This window comes from Triturus cristatus, chromosome 6, assembly GCF_964204655.1.
Source record: "Triturus cristatus chromosome 6, aTriCri1.1, whole genome shotgun sequence".
Taxonomy (NCBI): domain Eukaryota; kingdom Metazoa; phylum Chordata; class Amphibia; order Caudata; family Salamandridae; genus Triturus; species Triturus cristatus.
The window spans coordinates 1,613,498,255-1,613,518,818 of record NC_140589.1 but is presented as its reverse complement, the minus strand read 5'-3'; the positions used below and the strand labels follow the sequence as shown (position 1 = coordinate 1,613,518,818).

Below are 20,564 nucleotides of genomic sequence, written 5' to 3'. Positions count from 1 at the left end.
CACGTTATACAACTTAAGCCGCATACCATCACTACATTAAGGATTAATTAAAGCAGCTTGAATGCATTTCCTACATTGCGCTAGACCCTTTTAAAAGTACAACAGTATTTCATTTAAGGGCATTCCCCTTGCGCATTGCGCCGTTTAAAATGACAACCCCTGCATTAAGCATTATTTAAAACAACGTGAATGCATTTCCTACATTGCGCTAGACCCTTTTAAAAGTACAACAGTATTTCATTTAAGGGCATTCCCCTTGCGCATTGCGCCGTTTAAAATGACAACCCCTGCATTAAGCATTATTTAAAACAACGTGAATGCATTTCCTACATTGCGCTAGACCCTTTTAAAAGTACAACAGTATTTCATTTAAGGGCATTCCCCTTGCGCATTGCGCCGTTTAAAATGACAACCCCTGCATTAAGCGTTATTTAAAACAACGTGAACGCATTTTCTACACGGCGCTAGACACCCTTTTAAAAGTACAACAGTATTTAATTTAAGGGCATTCCCCTTGCGCATTGCGCCATTTAAAATGACAACCCCTGCATTAAGCATTATTTAAAACAACGTGAACACATTTTCTACACGGCGCTAGACACCCTTTTAAAAGTACAACAGTATTTAATTTAAGGGCATTCCCCTTGCGCATTGCGCCGTTTAAAATGACAACCCCCGCATTAAGCATTATTTAAAACAACGTGAACACATTTTCTACACGGCGCTAGACACCCTTTTAAAAGTACAACAGTATTTAATTTAAGGGCATTCCCCTTGCGCATTGCGCCGTTTAAAATGACAACCCCTGCATAAAGCATTATTTAAAACAACGTGAACACATTTTCTACACTGCGCTAGACACCCTATTTTTTAATTGTTTTTTTTTTTTTAAAGTACAATCCTAATCCCCCCTTAAATACATTTCAACATATTACAATAAATAAATCTTTAAGACATCAACACTGTACAAGTACTCCTATTTTACCTCATATAGGGCCATATGTAGGTAGCATACAAGTTACCACTTCTTAAATACCGAACTTTACCGATTCAGTATTTAAGAAGTGGTAACTCGTATGTAGGTAATTATTCGGTAAATATTACCGAATCGGAGAAATTCGGTAATTACCGAATCGGTATTTACCGATTCGGTAATGAGGCATACCTTCCCATTGATTGAATCAATGGGAAGGTATGCCACATTACCGAATCGGTAAATACCGATTCGGTAATGGGGGGAGCACATTCAAGGGTGGCAGGGTGTCACATTGACACCCTGTTGCACCCCTGATTCCTGCATGTGTGCACATGTGGCGCACATACATGCCCTAAGGGCATGTATGTCTGCCACATGGCACTGTTATTCCAGCAAAATATTGCTTTTTGCAATGAATTCGGTATTTAGCACCAACATGTATTTGGTGCTAAATACCGAATTATTTTCCCTACACATCACTCATTTGAGTGTCACCTACATCTCATTTCAGGATTCGGTATTTACCGAATCGGTAAAATTACCGAATCGGTAAAATTACCGATTCGGTAATTTTACCGATTCGGTAAATACCGAATCCTGAAATGGTCCCCCTACATAGCAAAAGCCTAAATACCGGTCGGTAACGGTATATTTACCGAAAATCGGCCGTTACCGACCGGTATTAGGCTACCTACATATGGCCCTAAGAGTAGAGCATGCCGCATCAATCTGAGAAAATGCCATTCTGTCCTTTAAATCCTTGTGTTAGGCAGGTGCAGCAGCAAAACAAGCCCAGGGCTCTGTTCCAAAAGGGTCTTTTAAATGTCTTTATCTCCTGTACTCTAAAGTCTGCTTTTACACTTGTCCTTGCATGCTAATTAGAAGAGTGTAACACATTATGAATGGCTGGGAGGGCTTACACACAGGTAAAGGGGTCTTGGGCGAAAACATTTTCAGACATCTGCAGTGATGGTTTGGGATCCCTGATAGCATTTTGACATCTGCTAATCCTGTTTGAACATTGGCGTAAGGAGCTAGGCCCCGGAAATGTTTGTAAACCCTGCTGTGTGACTGATAAAATTATAGCAGGCCCTGTGTTTTCTCCGCCCTGTGTTATCAGATTATCCTGCTCTGCTCAAGACTGCTGGGGGTAGTTCGCGGCCATCAGTTCTTTAAAGACACATTCCACAGGTCCTAAAACCACATTTAAACTTTAAGGACACACATTCTCCAGGGCAGGAACTGACACACATTCCTCAGGTCCCCAAAACATTTTTTTTTTTAAACTTTAAGGACGCACATTCTTCAGGTCCTAAAACTTCATTCAAATTTTAAGGACACACATTCTTCAGGGTAGGAACTGACACACATTCCACAGGTCCTAAAACTTCATTCAAACTTTAAGGACGCACATTCTTCAGGTCCTAAAACTTCATTTAAACTTTAAGGACGCACATTCCACAGGTAACCGGGCTGTCACTTTTAAGGACAGGGAAGTGATGAGCGAAGGTATCCCAGTATACTACTTATGTTTAACAGTTCTTAAGCAGGTTTCCATTGCCTTAGCATCTGTTGTCCTAAATTGTTCCTGTAATGAGTACATGGAAATGAGGCGACAATAAACGCATCCTTTTGCACTCAAAAGAGAGGAGCGCTTAAAGCCAATCTATGCAGAATAATCTATTTATGTATTCAATGTAAGAGCTTCTGCACTGAGTCAGAGTCTACTTTGCATTATGTAAACTGCTGAAATCCTTTGTTTGCAGATTCACTTTCTGACAGGAGTGACCTGCACTTGTTAATGCATGGATAACTTATGAATAGCCAAGCACATCTGTTCCAAGTGTTTACTTGTCATTCTAGGCGAATGTATTTAAATACAAAAAACTGTGACTTTGGTCGGAAATGTTACCCTTGCCTCAGAATCTCTTTTGCAGAGCAACAGTTGCAGACTGTTCTTAAAAAGGAGGTGCAATAAGCAAAGTATAGGTAAAGTTGCGTTTGTCACAACAGAAAACTTGAGAGCATTTTCTGGTTTGAATACTAACCAACCTAAGAAGTTTTAGGGGTGGTATTGTTTTGTATTGATATACAGATTGGTATAGTGTGACGGAGGGCAATGGCGTGTACCAAAGAGAACAAAAATGCCAGATTCCAATAAAAGAGTAGACATAATAAGTGACTAGTGACAGATTAAACACATATTTTAATTAGTGTATTTTGTAATTATTTAATCAACACCTCCATTTATTTTGTCAATATTTAATTAACACCTCCATTTATTTTCTTTACACTAAAGATTAAACCCTCTGAAGAGTTTTATCCTGGCATCTTCATAGAGCTGCCTTCGTCACCATTTTCACATTGGAGGTTAAAATGAACAATTGTGCACAGGTGAACTGAAGGACTATCTCCAGGGTGTCAAGGGCCTGACCAGGCCTGCATCAGTTAAGCATCAGAGGTTGGGTTAAAATAGAGGTTGAGGCAACAGTTGAGTTGTGAGAGTGTAGGAAGATCTCCTGTGGGGTTTTTCGTAGACCACGACCTTCTGGAGCTTTGCATGTTAGAGGTTGTCCTGGCTTGTTACCCGGGGCGACCACCTGGAGCATCCAACAGGGCAAACGCTGACGAGAGATGCTCATAAACAAAGACCTCGTTGAGGGCAGTTTGGATCTTTTTCAAGTCAAGTCAAGAATGTTTATTTTGACATTACTCTTAAAACATCATCAAACCACATTATAAAAAAATCATTGTCTTACATGAGAAAAACAATAAACAACATTTAACACAACAGACATCAAATTCCTACATTCTATAAAAAACATTTTTAAAAAACCCTTTTAAGAATCGGATTAAATGCTTTTAATGGTCACCTCAAATCTTCCTAAAGCCATGTCACATCCACAAAACGTATTTCAGTTAGCAGCATTGCTGCTTGCCTCCATTCATGTGTACCATATTTAAGAAATAGTGGCTTTTGAATTGCATTCTGAGGTGTCTGCGTCTTCAAACAATCTACAAGGATGTGCAGGCAATCACACTTTGCTTGTAACCCAAATGTGCATTTCTCCTCCTCATCCAACATTGCTGCCTTCACTTTATTACTAATGTGGCATGGGTTTATACCAATTCTTAGTCTTAAGATCTCTGCTCTTAGTCTGGGGTTTGGTAGAGCGTCAGTATACGGAAACCACTCCTCTATCTGCCAGGACGTTAACACGAATTGAACGGCGGATTTCCCCTGAAGATACTGCACGTCGTGTTGTCTGGCATTACTCTTTACCAAGGTGCGAAACACATCTTTTGTGATCCCTATTTGGTGATTCTCGTTTGAGAAATCTAAACCCAGGATCCTACATATTTTTATATTTTGCCCAAGTTTCTTCTGGCTCTTTTGGGCCACTTCAGCTTACTGTGCAAGATCTAATTTTTACACATTGACAAGATCTTTTGCCCTTCTTCTGCCTCCAGACGTTGCCAGAAAATTACTGTATCTGCATATGCTAAGTAACTCCAGGAAGTTATTCCTGTTTCCATTCTGATTGCCTGGTACGTTGCTGACCTCGGTAGCGACAGCAAGTTTTTAGGCATTTTCCTTCTTCATATTCCCAGTTAATGTTGCCACTTACACAAAGTAATTCAGCCCCATATTTGAACTGTGGGCAAACCATAGCCAGGTAAGCGGTCAGCACAGGCCATAAAGACATGTCTCCATAATATTTCTTGAACTTTAGGCTGCTTATTGATGCTAGGGTTCTTTCTCCCTTCTCAATATGTTCTTACCATGTCAGACAATTTTCAAACCAGACTCCTAGGTACTTACATTGATTCACCGTTTCTAATTTGTTAGGCCCCAAATAACATGCAGTTTTTACAGATGTTTTTCCCAAATGCCAGCACCTTAGTCTTACCCATGTTTATCATGAGCTTTTTCTTATTACAGTACCCCAGAAATATGTTAGATTTGTTTTGTAGGCCTCTTTCCGTCATATCCATTATGACCAGGTCATCTGCATATAAGAGGCATGCTATATGGGTGCCATCCATTTTTGGGCTGAGGCCCTTTACGTCAGCCAATACAGCTGGTAAGTAGGCAATATACAACGAGAAAAACAAGGGGGCAAGACATATCCCTGGCGTAGGCCATTCATAATTGAAATTTTATGGGTCAGTCTGACATCTAGGTCAGTAATTACCTGGGCCTAATTTTGTGAATTCAGACCCTGTATGATAGTTAGAAAACTTGGGGCGATTTTCATTTTAATTACTGTTTCCCATAGACATGCCCTATCCACTGAATCAAAAGCTGCATTGAAGTCAACAAAGCAACAGAACAAATTGCCCCCCTGTTCCACTGCTTTCCTTGCGCATGACCACAGGCTGAGACAGTGGTTAGTTGTTGAGTGGCCATCCTTGAATCCCCCTTCTTATGGGGGAAGAACCTTCTGGAGTTCCACCCAGTCCTTATGGCTGCCTAGAATGATCTTAGTAACCAATTTTTTTATCCACGTCAAGAATATTTATCCGTCTATAGTTTTGGGGATTTTTTGTGTCGTCTTTCTTATGCATGGGTCTGATGATTGAGCCCTTCCATGTTTCAGGAAACGTGCCGGTAGACAGGAATCCCTGAAAAGCTCAGTGCAAGAATTTTGCACTCCATTCAATTTTTGTTTTCATTATAATGGCGGGTAGGTTGTCTGGGCAAGCTGCCCTGGTTGGGTTCAAGGCCCTTATGGCATCTTTAATATTTTGTAAGGCAAACTGTCCTTTAATCTCCTTATCTCTAGCAGACCAAGCTATCCTACTCTCTTCCACCTGGCCTGCTCCATATAATTCCTTTATATAATCGACCCATGCTTCTTCTGCCACTAGACATCTTAAGGAGCCCTGCTCCTTCCCGCAACCCTGTTGCACAAGCTGGCAGGATTTGTTTGTATTTTTTGTTTCGATAGATTCAAGCCTATTTTTCCAGCAGCCCTCCTTGTAGGCCTTTTTTTATCATTTATAATTTTGTTTATATTTTTGTTTAGGTTTCTGGAGATTTGTATACCTCTCATAATCATATTTTACTCTGAGGTTCCTCCTTGCTTCCCTTATGAGACTTTTACATGTCTGCAATCTTTATCAAATCAAAGTTCCCTGCCACTGCATCTTCCTGGGCCTTTTTCTGTTTACACTTTTTTGCCTTTAACTCCTCCTTTAAATACAGTACCACATGGAGGATTGTTTTATCATAGCAGCCTGTGTCATTGGCCGATGTTAGTGCCATATCTTTGCTCTGCTAGAATTTCACCAATTCTTCCAAATGGCTCTCTGAGATACTAGTAGTTAACTGTCTGGGATATTCTACCTCTACTGGGAGGACCAATTCTCTCTCTGTATCAACCCCTATCCCGATTCTCAAATGCAGGTGGGTTTATTTCTAACACCTGCTTTCTCCCTTAGTCACTGTTTTATCATCTTTCTTTCCCCCTTTTGTGTTTTACTCTCTCTTGCTCTGATTAAAGGTCTGAATGGGAAATATATGTGCTGGCTCCCAAAGATGAGTGCTTGTGCTGCCTCCCCCTGCAAGTGCGGGCTCAAATTAAGCTCTGAAGCTTATTCACCATGGCTGATAGAGGCTATTGGGCAGTGGGAGCGGGGGTCCTTCAAAGAAGTCGAAAGCACAAATGGCTTAATATGAGAACAATTTACCACCATCTCCAAGCAGATAATACATCACAATAATACCATTGCTGTTGCTTTAATTAAATAACTAGGTGGCCTAGATGCAGGATAGTACATGTCTGAGTCTTTGTACGACTTAATGAGTCTTTGTAAGACCAACTCATATGATAATTTATGAAACATGAAATTCAAAAAATATAAAACAAGAATTCAAAGTAAAAACCATAAAGGTGTATTCAAAATTAAGATAATTAAAGAAAACAAAAAGTTAGTTAATTTTAAATCAGCTTCAATAATGAATCAAATAATACAAATGCGAGAGGATGAACCTAAGGAACCCTTCAAAGCAAGTAAATAGCCCGAACCAAAGTATAGTTCAACAAGAAGACAGAGATAGGGGCCGATTTCGATGTCGGGCTGAATTGCTTCCGCCCGACACCGTCTCATGAAAGGGGACCGACCGACACCGGTCAGATTTCCCGCCCGCCTCATTAGGATGCGAACGAACACTGTTCGGTCGCATTCCGACATTTCCCTATGAGAGCATGCATTACTGCTGTAAACCGGCTGTAATACATGCTCCCTTAGGGAAATGGAAGGTGTTGTTTATTCCTGTACCCCGTGGCAGGCACCTCAAGGTGCCTGTCACAGGGTGCAGGGATCAACAGGGGGTCGCCATGGCTGCCCCCTCGGCCCCTAACTAGAGGCTGCACAAACAAGAGGCCCTGCACGGGGACCCCAAACATGCTTTCCAACATGGTTTCAATGTCGGACAGGCCGGCATGGAAAACATGCCGGAAACCGTGCATCGTATTCCCAAGGGCGGAGAGGCCCGTCCTTAGGAATTACAAGCCGGTTCTGACTGGCCGTCGGGCTCGTTGAGCTCATCGGAAGCCAGCTGGAATGACCGGCCAGTTTCAATTTCGACTGGCTGATACATAATCAGCCAGTCGGAATTGAAACCGACGATGGTAGTCGGAAAGCCTCCGACCGAAGGAGGGAGGCTTTCCGACCTCCATCGTAGTAGGCCCCATAGTGTCTGCCTCCAAAGAAAGATCTATAAAGTCTCAGTATAAATTAAATGACAATTGTATCACAAAAGAAGTTTCCTTTGGGCTGTATTTACAGACTCTAAATAATATTAACTCTAAGTACATCTAGATCTCACTCATTCAAGTTCACATCATACGTATAAGGGAAGTATAACCATATACCCAAGGTTGACCATATGGAAACGCGTTTTTATAAAAAAGTATAAATCTATTTATTGTTTAAGAAGACCATACAATACACAGATCTAAAAGTGTGTGGATAATCAATTATACTGTTTTTTCTAATAACATCTGGAATTGATTCAGAATAATATACATGTTGTGAACATATCAAAACACTTTCTTTACAAGCACATAAAAACACATTACAAGTTAAAAAGAGAGTACATACAACAGACAAACAAATATGTCATTAAATAGCACACATCCGTGATTTCTTAATTTTTCGGGTTGAAACCCAGTACTATAATATTGATAAGTACTCAGTGGTCCCATTCTCTTCACGGATTGTGTTTTTCTTAAGGGGCGTCGATTCGTTTAGATGGAAGCCTTATAATACCATCCTTATCAAGACTTTAATTGTAACTCTCAAAGACATACTGATTTAAGCTGGAACCATAAAAAACACCTATGTAATAAAATACAAAAATCAATAAATGTGTCTAAAAAATGTTGTATCACAAATTTGCATTACAGTGAGAAATGTTCTCTCCGCGTCTAATAGTAGTTCCTTATGGTACAAATTATGTTACTGTTGTCTTTAGTTGTATAACAACAGCACTAGATTGACACAAAAAGTATGTGGTACATTAGTCCCTGTCCACTCTAAATGTTGTACATTCTGACAAAGTTTTGGTGGATTGTAACCAAAATCAATTTTCCCTGGGTATATCCGTTATTGTTCCCCTAACTCAAACATACACATCCTCAGATCTTTCTGGGCATACCTATTTCTTTGCATACCGATATACACACACAACCTAGACACCTACTTCTAGGGTTTTCATATTTCTAAATTCTACATTAACTCACAATAAACCTCACCTCTTGCTGATTGAAGGAGGCCGCACGGGCATTCAAGGACGTGGAATTGCAGTTGGAGTCTGGGGCAGATACCTCCGTCCTCCTCACTAATATCCAAATAGAGAATGTGGGATGTATCTAGAATATTGTTACATCAGGATTATCCTAACTTGAAAAGACTGTGACACCATAATATATATGCCTTTCACACATGTCTTACTCTCACCTTATTAACACCCTTTGTGGGCCCCGATAATTGACGTGGTGCTTGCCTTTGTCATAGGCGTATTTAACACCTGCCAAATTAGTACATTTTTCAGGCAGAAAAGCCACATACTTGACATGGTGAAAAATTACATAATAGGGCTAGTAAATATAAAAGAACCAACCAGTATTCAAGCTCACATGATCCGTAAAACAAGAACATTTAGAAACACATACTTTGCTGCATATTAATAAACAACATATGAATAATAACAAGAGGAGATGGCTGTGCTTTTCATAACAAATGAATGTAATTTCATGTTTAATTAAATGGCTGGCTCATTGTGATATCCTCAAGCAAAATACTTTGAAATTGTTATAGACACCAGAACATCCCAGGCACAGTTTCCTTGTGAGGAAGGCATAGTATGCATTTGTATTTTATCAGCAAAAAGACACTGTGAAAAAGCTTATCTTTCGCTTTTCTTTCAAAAGTGGAAAATCACACAAACATGTATGTGGAAAGGCCTGTTCATTTAGAATAAAAGTGCACAAGTGAATAGATGTCAGTGCAAACTGGCTGTGGCCTTGTCTTTGACTGAGGCCTACTTATACTCAATTAAACATATCTGAATTGAGCATTGATTCCTTATTCATACAACACTTCTACACCACCATTGTAGCTAGATGTCTTCTGTGTTTGTGGTCCCTACACAGCAAAAACACAAAGCAAAGCAATTTTGATCAGGGCCGGCTTTAGCGCTGGTGGCGCCCTGTGCCACAATGTTTGTTGGCGCCCCCCCCAATGACCACCTCCACCACGGATTCTCTTACTAGCACCCTTTAACAGTGACCAAGTCTCCATAACCACTCTCTCTCAGATGCAATGAATTAGTTATATAGCGCCACTCATACCAGTGTAGGGTGTCCGAGCACTTTGCATCACACACACATTACACAGAGACAATCAATCATACGTGTGTAAATCAGTGTATGGGAAATGTTACATAAGCCAAAGGACTATAAGTGTAGGAGTCACATGTCATCCATACTGGTAGGCAGTATAGTTTAAGAGTGCTTGGTGTGGAGAAGCACAAACTCAAAGTCGAAAAAGAAACAGCATTGTAGTGAATTTTCTTGAATAATAAGAATCGCGTTCTAGCCAAATTAACCCTTTTTGTAACATTAAACAATGTTCTAATAATGTATACTTTGTAGTGTGTATGCAGTTCTATGATGAAAGTTAATAGCTCACTGTTGTATATTAGGACTTTAAGTTATAAATTGCAAGTAACAAAAGGATGTCTCTTTTAAAAGCAGTAACCTGCTGATCTGTTTACATTATACGCACTCTGTAATCTACTTGGTACACGTTCTTTGCAGCAGGCATATTAACCCTCTGCCCTAACTTCACCTAAGTCAAAACCTCAACTCTACAAAACGCTGATGTCTCTCCAGGAAGATAATTAATCAAAGGAGTTGGCTTGACATTTTTGTGAGGCCTGGTAGTTGCCAGAGGAAAAGGAATCCCGCAGCAGGTGCTTTAAAAACATAATAAACTTGCAAACATGGCGCCCCCAGGAAGCCAGCACCCGGTGCGGTGGCACCGGTTGCACCGCCCTAGAGCCGGCCCTGATTTTGATGCTCCCAGAATAATTTTGAGACTGCTGTCAAGTTAAACAAATGGCAGTCGATCAGACTATATTAAAACAGCAGAAGTTTATTCAGAAATGGTTAGTTGTACAAATTGCATTATATACAAGGGATAGATCATGGTGGATAAAATGACAGGCAATGCAGCTGTGTTACCAATCCCTGTGTGACCCTTTTTTTTCCCCAAAAAACACCATTGATTTGGCCTCCTCCGGTGATCAGTTAAAAGTTCCTCAGTAGTGTGTCACTTAGTTCTGAAATTGTGCCTATGCTGCTCAATTGGCACAATTCCTTCTCTCACCCAAGATCAGTGATGGTGAGAAAATGGAGAAATTAAGTGGAAAACAACATGACAGTAAATGACAGGGGATGGATCAGCTGCATAGGAACCATTTGATGAATTATGGGGATTATTGCTGTTCATCACCTTGAAGTGGCTTGACTACAATACCATGTTACTATGTAACCGGCCACTTAACAGCTGAGGTGTACATTCATAGCACTTCTTATCACTTGGCATAGCCTCTGATCAATGGAGGTTTATCAATGAGGTCCATTTCTAGGTGTTTTGCCGCCCTAGGTAAGAATTGAAAAACGCCGCCCCCTCCCTTTTACTACCATCACTCTCTCCCCTGTCATCCAGGCTAGAAGATTTAATGCATTAGATATAAAAGAACGTGTATTCAACATTAAACTATAAAACACATCCAACATTAAATAACTAAATAAGAACTGTTCATGATATTTTATTTCGTTTTTAAATTTCTCTCCTCTAACTTCAATGGTGTTTGGGGTTCTTTCTCTTAATCCAATGGAACCATGGAAAAAGGCACTATAAAACACACAGGGAAGGCAGTTCCATGCTTTCTCATCCAAATGCATTCCACAGGCCTGCCCCTCGCCTTCGGGTAACTTCACATGTGGTATCCTTCCAACTTTTGCCCATATCGAAAAACGGGACCAGAGATACCTTAAACAGCCACCCTGAAGTTAATTTAACAAATATTAGGTTGGCTGCACACTGCCAGGGATGCATTGGTCAGTGCACACACCCTCTGTAGCATACATTTCAACCCAGCCCTGTTCCTACTGCTGCTGTATAGCTTGGAAGGAGATGTAAAAGTGTAATTTCACTTACTTAAATTAGGGCAGGGGGCGTGCTTCTCACCAGCAGTGGTGGGTCTTTCTCGATCAGTTTCTCAACCTATTCAAGGGAAGGCTGGGGCCGCGCCGCGCCCGCAGGGCTACAGCAGCACACACACCAGGCCCAGTGCACGCAGGCCAGTCTCTGAGTCCAACAGACACTGCGAGAGCATGACTAGTATTACTCCATTCCTTCGGTCCGTCCAGAGAGTGAGACTCTGGTCTGGGGTCTCAAAGCGGGAGGACTCGGAGTAAATGAAGGGTCAGAACTGTGTGACAGCAGTAATCAATTCACCAAGGCACCAGAGCAGCTGACACACACAGTCCGTCCCCCGCGCGTCGAGAGAGAGAGTGGTGCGAGTCACCGTCACTGGCTGCTGCATAAAAAGCACCGCTCGGGGACTGGCCAAAAATGATGCCCAGGGCCGTCATTGGTAGCGCTTTCGTGCGCTTAAAGTTTGACGACCTTGGGGACCCACAGTACCGCCGGCCACCTCCTCACACCACTATGCTATGGTGCACTGGGCAGCATGTACAAGCAAGTGTGCTTGCTTGCAATCATACAGGTGCTGCTTCCCGCCGTAGGTGTGGGGGTAAGGGGATGGATGGAGGTGTGTACATTGGCAGGAAATAGCCCAATCTGGCAACACTGTATGCTTTGCTGTTTCATTTAAATTGCGCCCCCTGGGACCTGACACTATCAATTGCAGGCCAATGAAGCACTTATACATATTAATTTCTCCAAAAAGAGGGGAGCACCTTACATTTAAAGAAATTATTCTTCTAACAATACATATTCGATTAAAACTGCTCCAACCCAATGCGCTTTCGAGGTCGAACTCATGTTTGTTTACGTTTCATACGTACTCAGCAGTGGCTCTTTACTTCCTTACTTTTGAGGTAGGTTCAAATTAAAACATTTTTCCTCCTTATGCCGCCCTAGCCCTTTTGCCGCCCTAGGCAGCCTCCTAGTCTTGCCTAATGGTAGAAACGGCCCTGTTTATCATCAATGTTAATGCATGGCTGCGGAGGCGGGGTAATAGCTGCTCCAGCTGTGCTTTCAAAGAGGTGGGAGGAAACTCTGAGGCAAGTATGTTTTCAGATGTTCTCCTGTAGTAGTACGAGGACCCAGACACCCATCGACACTCTCTGGGCAGTTTCCAAAAGCTTATTACCGCATGCATGCAGTCGCCGGGAAACACATAAGCTTTCAGAGAAGACTTCGTACTTCACAGAAAAGGGACACAGACCTGCAAATGAAAGCAGAAGCCATACACAAGGATTGTGCCTCACTCAGTAAGAACAGTGCCAACTGCACTCATGCAAATACTGTACACGCTAGTCCTCTTTTTAAACCAAAACACTTTTATGGTGTGAAATCCAGACACATGGGGACATGAGGCTTTAGGAAAATAATCTCTATGTCCCAAAAAAATGAATGTGAACTTGTGTAATATAACTGGTGCTCATATAAAGTGCTCCTATAACTTTGGGTCAGGTTTGCACTATATAAAAATGCCCAATAAAAATAGTACCTCAATCACAGCGCAAGCAAGCGGACGGACACTAATTAAGCCTAATCAGTCTGTACTTGGTCCATGCGCCACAGAAAGAAAAGGGAGTGATGTAGTATTTGATGCCTGGCACGAGAATAGAATAAGAAGGCAGCTAAGAGGTGATATTGATGTCAACTAATGCTAAGTAAAAGGGGGGGCCAAAAGTCCCTTTTTATTTAGAGTTTTGTTTTTGGGATAGTGATAGCTAAGAGAGTGATATTGATGTCAACTAATGCTAAGTAAAAGGGGGGGCCAAAAGTCCCTTTTTATTTAGAGTTTTGTTTTTGGGTACCCTAGAATGCCTAGCGACAGCGCATGCACACTGCCTGCAAGCTCAACCTAAAAATGAATATCATATAAATTGGATGCCTGAGTTGAAGGTTTGTAGTTTACAACAGGAAAATGTCCTGTGTGTGATTCCCTGATTAAGAGGGCAGTGCAGAATTTGCTGTACGAGATATGTGAAAATAACTGAAAATTAAGAGGTTAAGTTTCTGTTACTGTTGAACCATGAAGAAGTGGGGATGAACTTAGTGGAAGACAGGTAAGCCATAAAGTACAATAGTAGCGATGTCAAGGAATGAGGTTATAATTGACTTGAGAGTGATTTCAACACATTAGCAGGAAAGGATTTGGTGTTTTATTATTTTAACAAGAAATAAAATGTATGATGGCATGGCACACTGGCAGTACCATGACAGAAACTCTGTATCATGTAGATATTCCCAGACATGAATTAATTTTATGAATTTAGGAAGGGAACATGTTTGCATCATGCCTTATTTTAACAAAGTATAAGGGGAAGATCATGTACTTTTCCATGATTCATTCATTTCGCTCAAATATATTTAGTTTACATGTATTTCACCTATATGGTGTTCATTAGCAACTGTGACCTTCAAAATAATTCACCATTGTGCTTCCACATGCTCTTTGCATGTGTACAATTTTCTAATGCCTTAAATTACTGCGTTTGACACAGTGACATGAGATTCACATGTTTAACTGTGACAGATACTTTGCTTATATCTGATGCAGTCGGAGTATGAATTGTTTGTTTCCTCTAGGGTTCATATTATGCATCTTTTTGGTTGATGCATATCGGCTTTTAGCCAATTTAAGTAGGTCATCATCAGGATTGTGGACCCTCTGCCCTCACTGTCCTAATTAACTACTTGAAACACTGCTTTAGTGTTAAGAACTTTGGGCCTGATTTCGAGTCTGACTGATGGATACTCCATCACCAACGTAACGGATATCTCATCCCCCTTGTTAGAAGTGCATTAGGATATAATGCACTTATAAGGTGGGCAAAATATCTGTCAAGTTTGTGGGAAAGTACCCATCCATCAAACTCTAAATCAGACACTTAGGGCCCGATTACGAGTTTGGCGGTGTGGGAGTGGGCCACCACGCCACTGCCCTGCTCCCACACCACCAAACAGGGCCACCACCGCCCAGATTATGAGTATTATCGTGGTCTGGTGGGTGGGCGGCCTGGTGGTCCCTGCGGGTCAGTTTAAAGGCTCATATGTGAGCCTTAAACTGCACTGGCGCAGGACCGCCAGTGCACATTCCTGCACTGCATGCACTGCCATGCAGGAATGGGATGCATGCACACAGGGGGGCACAACATGTGCCCCCCTGCTTGCACCCCCGTGCACAGGGCCAAGAGAGCAGCCAACGGCAGCAGTTTCATGGTGTAAGAACCTCCATGAGACCGCTGGCAGTGAGGAAAGACATAATATGCTAGGCAGTGCCGCAGGGCACCACCAAGCATATTACGGCCCTCAGACCGCTGCGCCACTGTTAGGGATCTTTGATCACTGGCGGTTGCGGCTGTGCCATGGTGGTCCAACCACCCAAGTTGTAATCTGGCAGTCAGACAGCCGGTGTAGTGGTGGCCAGGCCAATCTTGATAGGTGTTAATTAGGCTCAATTAAAAAAATAACATTGCATCAATTTAAAATTGACAGTCTGGCATACTGTGCCAAAATAGTCTGCCGCTCACTATCTGTGCAGTTGCGCCCGAGGTCTGTGTCCCAGTGTCTACACAGCTCAGTGAGGGGGTAGCTGTGTGTGTGTGTGGCCGTAAAGTGCTAGCCTGCCATCAAATCAGATGGATTCCCATGCCCACCCAGCACATGCGGATACTGTACGGTGAGCTAGCCACCATATTATAATCACAAATATTATAAATACACCATAGTACCTGGGCTAAGGTGCACGTGGTGCATACCATGTGCAATCCTCATGTTAATGCTGCTCTTCCAAAGGCAAATGGAATAGGTTCTTAGAAGGTATTGAAAATGCTGGTGTTTAGTTCATTGACTATCTCCTGATAAGTTTCTGGTTCTTTCTCTGGTGAGTGCATTAGATTTTAATAAGGAAGTGAAGTGGGAGGTGTTGAGAGGGTAAGTCATGGGGGGAGGGCGAATGTCTTTACTGCCTTCCTTTTCCATCGAGAGAATCATCACTAACATTTAACTAATGGGATTCTAAGACATAAAACTAGTGTTGTACTTTGGGAGGATAATTTGGGTTTGGGATTGCTGCCCATGATGGTTGCCGTAAACAAGAAGAAATCTATTGAAACGGCCACTGGGGATCATACAGTGTTGGTGTTGCTGGAGCTCAGTTACTGTTCCCATCAAGACTCCAATTTAATAATCAGATTTACTACAGTTGGAATATCATCTCTACAGAGGGTTCGACACAAAGTAAAACATTGCATTAGGATTGGAAAGTGTACACGTACTCCAGCATTGTGTGGAAGAGGGAGAATAAGAAATGCCATAAAGGCAAAGTGTGGAGTTATCACTTGGAATCTGGAATTACAGCCACTTAGAGCACAATGTTGCTCAAACATGCAACGTTTTATGTACAGTGAAAATTATACTTCTAAACACGTTTTGTTAGAGAATATTAAGTATGACGATGTTTAAAATATACAGAAATACATTTTCTATATTTTCTATTCAATTAATAACATGTGTTAAACAAAAAATAAACTATCATAATGGATTCATGAAATGTGTGTTTTTTAGGGCGCATCTTCTGGCACAAGATGACCATCAAATAATTATGTATCTGGCATTGCAGTTGGCTCTTGTGAGACAGGTCAGTATTTGTGTTATCTGTTCAGTAATTGTTAATTGTATTCCTTATTCGTTTGGATATCTCTATTTTTTGTTTCCTTTAAAGATAACGTTGTTATTTCCATTTGATGTCGTTCTTAGGTAGGATGTATGACTGTATGCATCTGTGTTTAATAATTTTTAAATTATACCTGCTAACATTTCATTATAGGACTGGCACATGTATACGAAAATAAAATATATTGAGGCATTATGAGAAGTTAGTGGAAAGTAAATAAAAGCAAAGCAGATGAGCAGATGCAAGATACGATGTGTGCTAAGTCATCATTGGACTTCATTTTGTACATTATTGGACCTCCACACATAGTACAATGTCCTTTATTTTCTTCACGGTCTCAAATGTCCAATTGAATGCCATGCCAGTTTTGTGTGTAGCATAGCAATTTTATTCATTAACTCTCGATCCACTAATATAGCTCAACACCTTTCACTCTGGTTAGGCAAATGAAAAAGCGATCTAATTTCAGATCATTTTGTTTTTCGTCTTGGGGCTTTCTTGGTGGCGGGGCCACAGCACCGCCGCAAGGCGGGAAGGAATGGTGGGCCCTGCTGTCAGTGCACATGACGGTTTGGCTGGCTGTCTCAGGCTGGCAAAACCATCATGCGCACTGACATCTCTCCAAACCAGCTGTATTGCTGGGTGGAGAGATCAGCAGGCACAGGGTCCCATGTCCCGATGGAGCTCTAAATCAGTGCGCTCCACCTAATCCCTAGGCTGCTCTCATGGTTAGAGCAGCATTGTGACTGGCCGCAGGGAAAGCTGGGAGCTTCAGCCTGTGACAAAGGAGAAGCCATGGGAGCAGCCCGGTGAGCAGAAGACTGGCAGGTACGTTTTTGTTTTTTACATTTCAGGCCCCTTGTGTGGCCCCAGTGTTGGCCCCTCTGTGCTGCCCTCGCCTCACCACATTTCCCTGCACCCCGCCTCACCACATTTCCCTTACATCAGCCACTACGGCTAGGCAGGAATACATTGTACTAAACAGGCAGTCCTGCAGACTTCATCCAGTGCATATCTGGATCCATTTATGATTAGTGTTTTATTAACTATTGCAGTATTTTCCTTGGGTTTTCTATATTTGAATACCCACTCCCTGTTTGCTGACACCTTTTAAGCTTCATGCACTTTTTGTACCTTGCTTTGCAGATCCCAAATTAGGCTAATGTGTTCCTCCTTCGACCCATAATACATTTTCTCATTTGGCTGTTCATAGTTTGTTAAAGAGTGTGAAATCACCCTGGGCTTTTCATGTACCTATGTTTATAGTTGACACTTGCTTGATTTGTCTTGGTACTTTAATACAATCCTTATTATCTTCTCTTTTGCTGTAGAGGAGAAAGTCCCTCTCTGTGTCAAGTATTTTCTTCTTAGTCACACTAGATTTCTCCATGCTAGAGCATATGAGCCTATTTAAATCTTCACTTGTTGTGAATTTCTGCCCTGGAGAATTAGATTCCTCATTATTGTAACCAGTAGAAGAAGGTGTGTCCCATTGTAGGTGTTAACCTTAAATTCAGTATACGACTGGAAAATATTGTGACGTATAAATCACATAATGTATTGGTAGTGGTTACCTTTGGTTTGTGTAGGTTCTGCATTCAGGCTCACCTGATCTATACTTGGACACAGCATTTGTAAAATTGTAAACATTGTATTTCTCTTCTGCTCTCTTCTCCATGACTAGGGTGTAAAAAGAGATAGACTAATGCACATCTATATATGCTATATGCTTTTAGACTGCTTGTGTTTTGGCAGTAAGCATTATAGTTCATTTTGCCTGTTTTGCCTGTCTTGTTTTAGCAAACAAAAGTTAATATATCACCAAAAGGTTAAAATTCATTTGTAATAAAAGCAGTATCACTAAATAGCTCATAAAAATGAGGGCAAGACTCTCTCATTTTCAAAAGATTTCAAATAAGTTGTGGATTGGGAATCATTTAACTGAAGAGAATGCACAGTGCCAGAGTTAATTGCAAAATCCAACACCAGTCCAACACCGCATTCCCTAAAGCAAGTTGTAATGATTTGCATTGTAATTGTGGTAACATTGCAGTTGTGGTACTGGCTGCATTGTAAAGGCACTACAATGTAATGCCTGCGTTGTAATAGAAGTTTCCGAATTAGAAGTGATATATATATATTTTTCAAGGTACGTCAATAACTGGCCCCAGTATGATCAGTGCTAGTTAAGGCCAGGTGCCTGTTAACAAGGTGAATAGATCCCTACCCTGCTGTATTATTCATTGTCTTGGACTGACACAGCCTGGAAATGTTTTACAACTCTGCCTGTAAAGTTACACATTTGCTTGATATGGTTAAACCACTGTAGTTTAGGTACTTCAAAGAGAAGTATTGTTTTGATCTTTGAGCATTCAAGCTTTTTTTTGTTATAGTTACATAGTGATGTATACATGTAATAGGTTGTTCCTTCTTTCAGCGTTTACTAGACCTGAACATTGGATTCTGAACCACAGACCAATGATTAACCAGCAGTTCATTCTGTTATTTCATCATTTTACAACCTTCCTAAATAAAATCAAAGTAAATTTGACTTACAGTTTTGCTGAAGCTGATTTTCCCCCAACGACCACAAAATTGGCCTTTGCTATTGTGAGACAATCCAGGAACTCTGTTATTTCTGACTTATGCAGCCATTTAGTCGGATTCATTTGTGCGAGGTGATGCTTTAATTGGAACAAGTAAGAAAGTATTGCAGTATTTTCCTTGGGTTTTCTATATTTAAATACCCACTCCCTGTGCTCTGCAGTGTTAGCTGCATAAAGAACATGGATTCTCCTACACAAATGTTATTCCTGCGGTCCGGGGGAGTGTGATTTCTGTTGTTACTTGTGTATTTTGAATGCCCTACCAGCCTCCCTCATATTGTGACAAGTAAAACAATTTCTCATCCTAACTACTAAAGACAGGTGTGTTCAATCTACAGAAAGTGGGAGCTTGTAGTCATAATTAAATTCTTTACAATTGAGTTCTCTAAGTCCTCTCAGGAAACCTAGTCCATCCAACGTCTTTATTGCGTATTGTCCTACAGCATTTTCAGGAGGGAGACATTAAGACCCCCTTCTTCCAAGGTTAATCCTTCATTAAATGCTGGCAGTCATGGTGAGTGTATCTGTTTTCAGATAGAGTGATCCTTTGCTTAGTACTAGTCTTAAACTTCGTGAGTTTCTTCATTTGCATCAATTGCTGGTTCTTTGTGTGTTTTAGGGCAACCTTGCTGTAAGTATGCCTAAGCGTTGACATCCTTTTTTGTGAAGTGGTGCTGATCTAAATTATGAAGTCATTAGACAGTGAGTGACCTAAGGTAACTGACAAGGTGAGTGAGGCATTGCCTTTCATAGGAGAGTGATAATGATGTGAGTTAGGTTGTTTACTGCGTATATGAGATCCTCCGTCATTTGTTGTTTTCATGGTGTTGTGTTTTACATTTAAAGATTTGAATTCTCCTGCCCGCGGTTATGGTTGTTGCAAGTGGGCCTTAACCAACTAGTGAGACAGTAGACATGCCATGCTGTGATGATTGTTAATATGTTGTTTTAGAAGAGACAAGAGGGCGTATGGCATGTTTATGCGAGAGCTGCGAGGCGAGGGAGACTGCAAGAGTGATGAACCTGCAGCAATACATTGTCTGTAGTTCAGTTTTGCTGTTGCTGCTGCTTTTTCGTAACGTGAGCAAGAACTGGTGAATGAAGGAGTGAAGAGCTTTGAACTGTACATGTCTCTTAAGTGACTGCTGATTTGTTTGGTGTAAATGATGTTCTAATACGCCAGGCAAGCCTTCAGTGCCTCTGTCATTACCTCCACCTGATGGCTGGTTGTAGGAGTAAGAGGATTCTATGGTGTAAGAATAGCTGCAGATTGATCTCCCTGACTTCAGAATTCTTTTAGCATGTGAATGTGAGTTCAGCGTTAATTTGAAGTCTAAAATGTCTTAATTTTATGACGATACAGGTTTGGACACAGTTCAACTCAGTGCTTCTAACTCCACTTTGCCCAGCACTACAATCTCTTACCTGATTTGATTCAAGCAGTGGAAACTCCACTTTGCCCAGCACTACAATCTCTTACCTGATTTGATTCAAGCAGTGGAAACTCGACTTCATCTGGTGAAATATG

General features: G+C 41.2%; 1 protein-coding gene across 3 annotated transcripts in view; it reads left to right on the top strand.

The window, feature by feature from the left end:
* Window positions 1–20,564, top strand: part of TTC7A (tetratricopeptide repeat domain 7A) — a 1,536,967-nt gene that overhangs the window by 833,658 nt on the left and 682,745 nt on the right. For all 3 annotated transcript variants that reach the window (XM_085612750.1, XM_085612748.1, XM_085612749.1), the window contains one exon: window positions 16,322–16,394. In XM_085612750.1, the coding sequence (XP_085468876.1) occupies window positions 16,322–16,394 (73 nt within the window). The remainder of the gene's footprint in view (window positions 1–16,321; window positions 16,395–20,564) is intronic.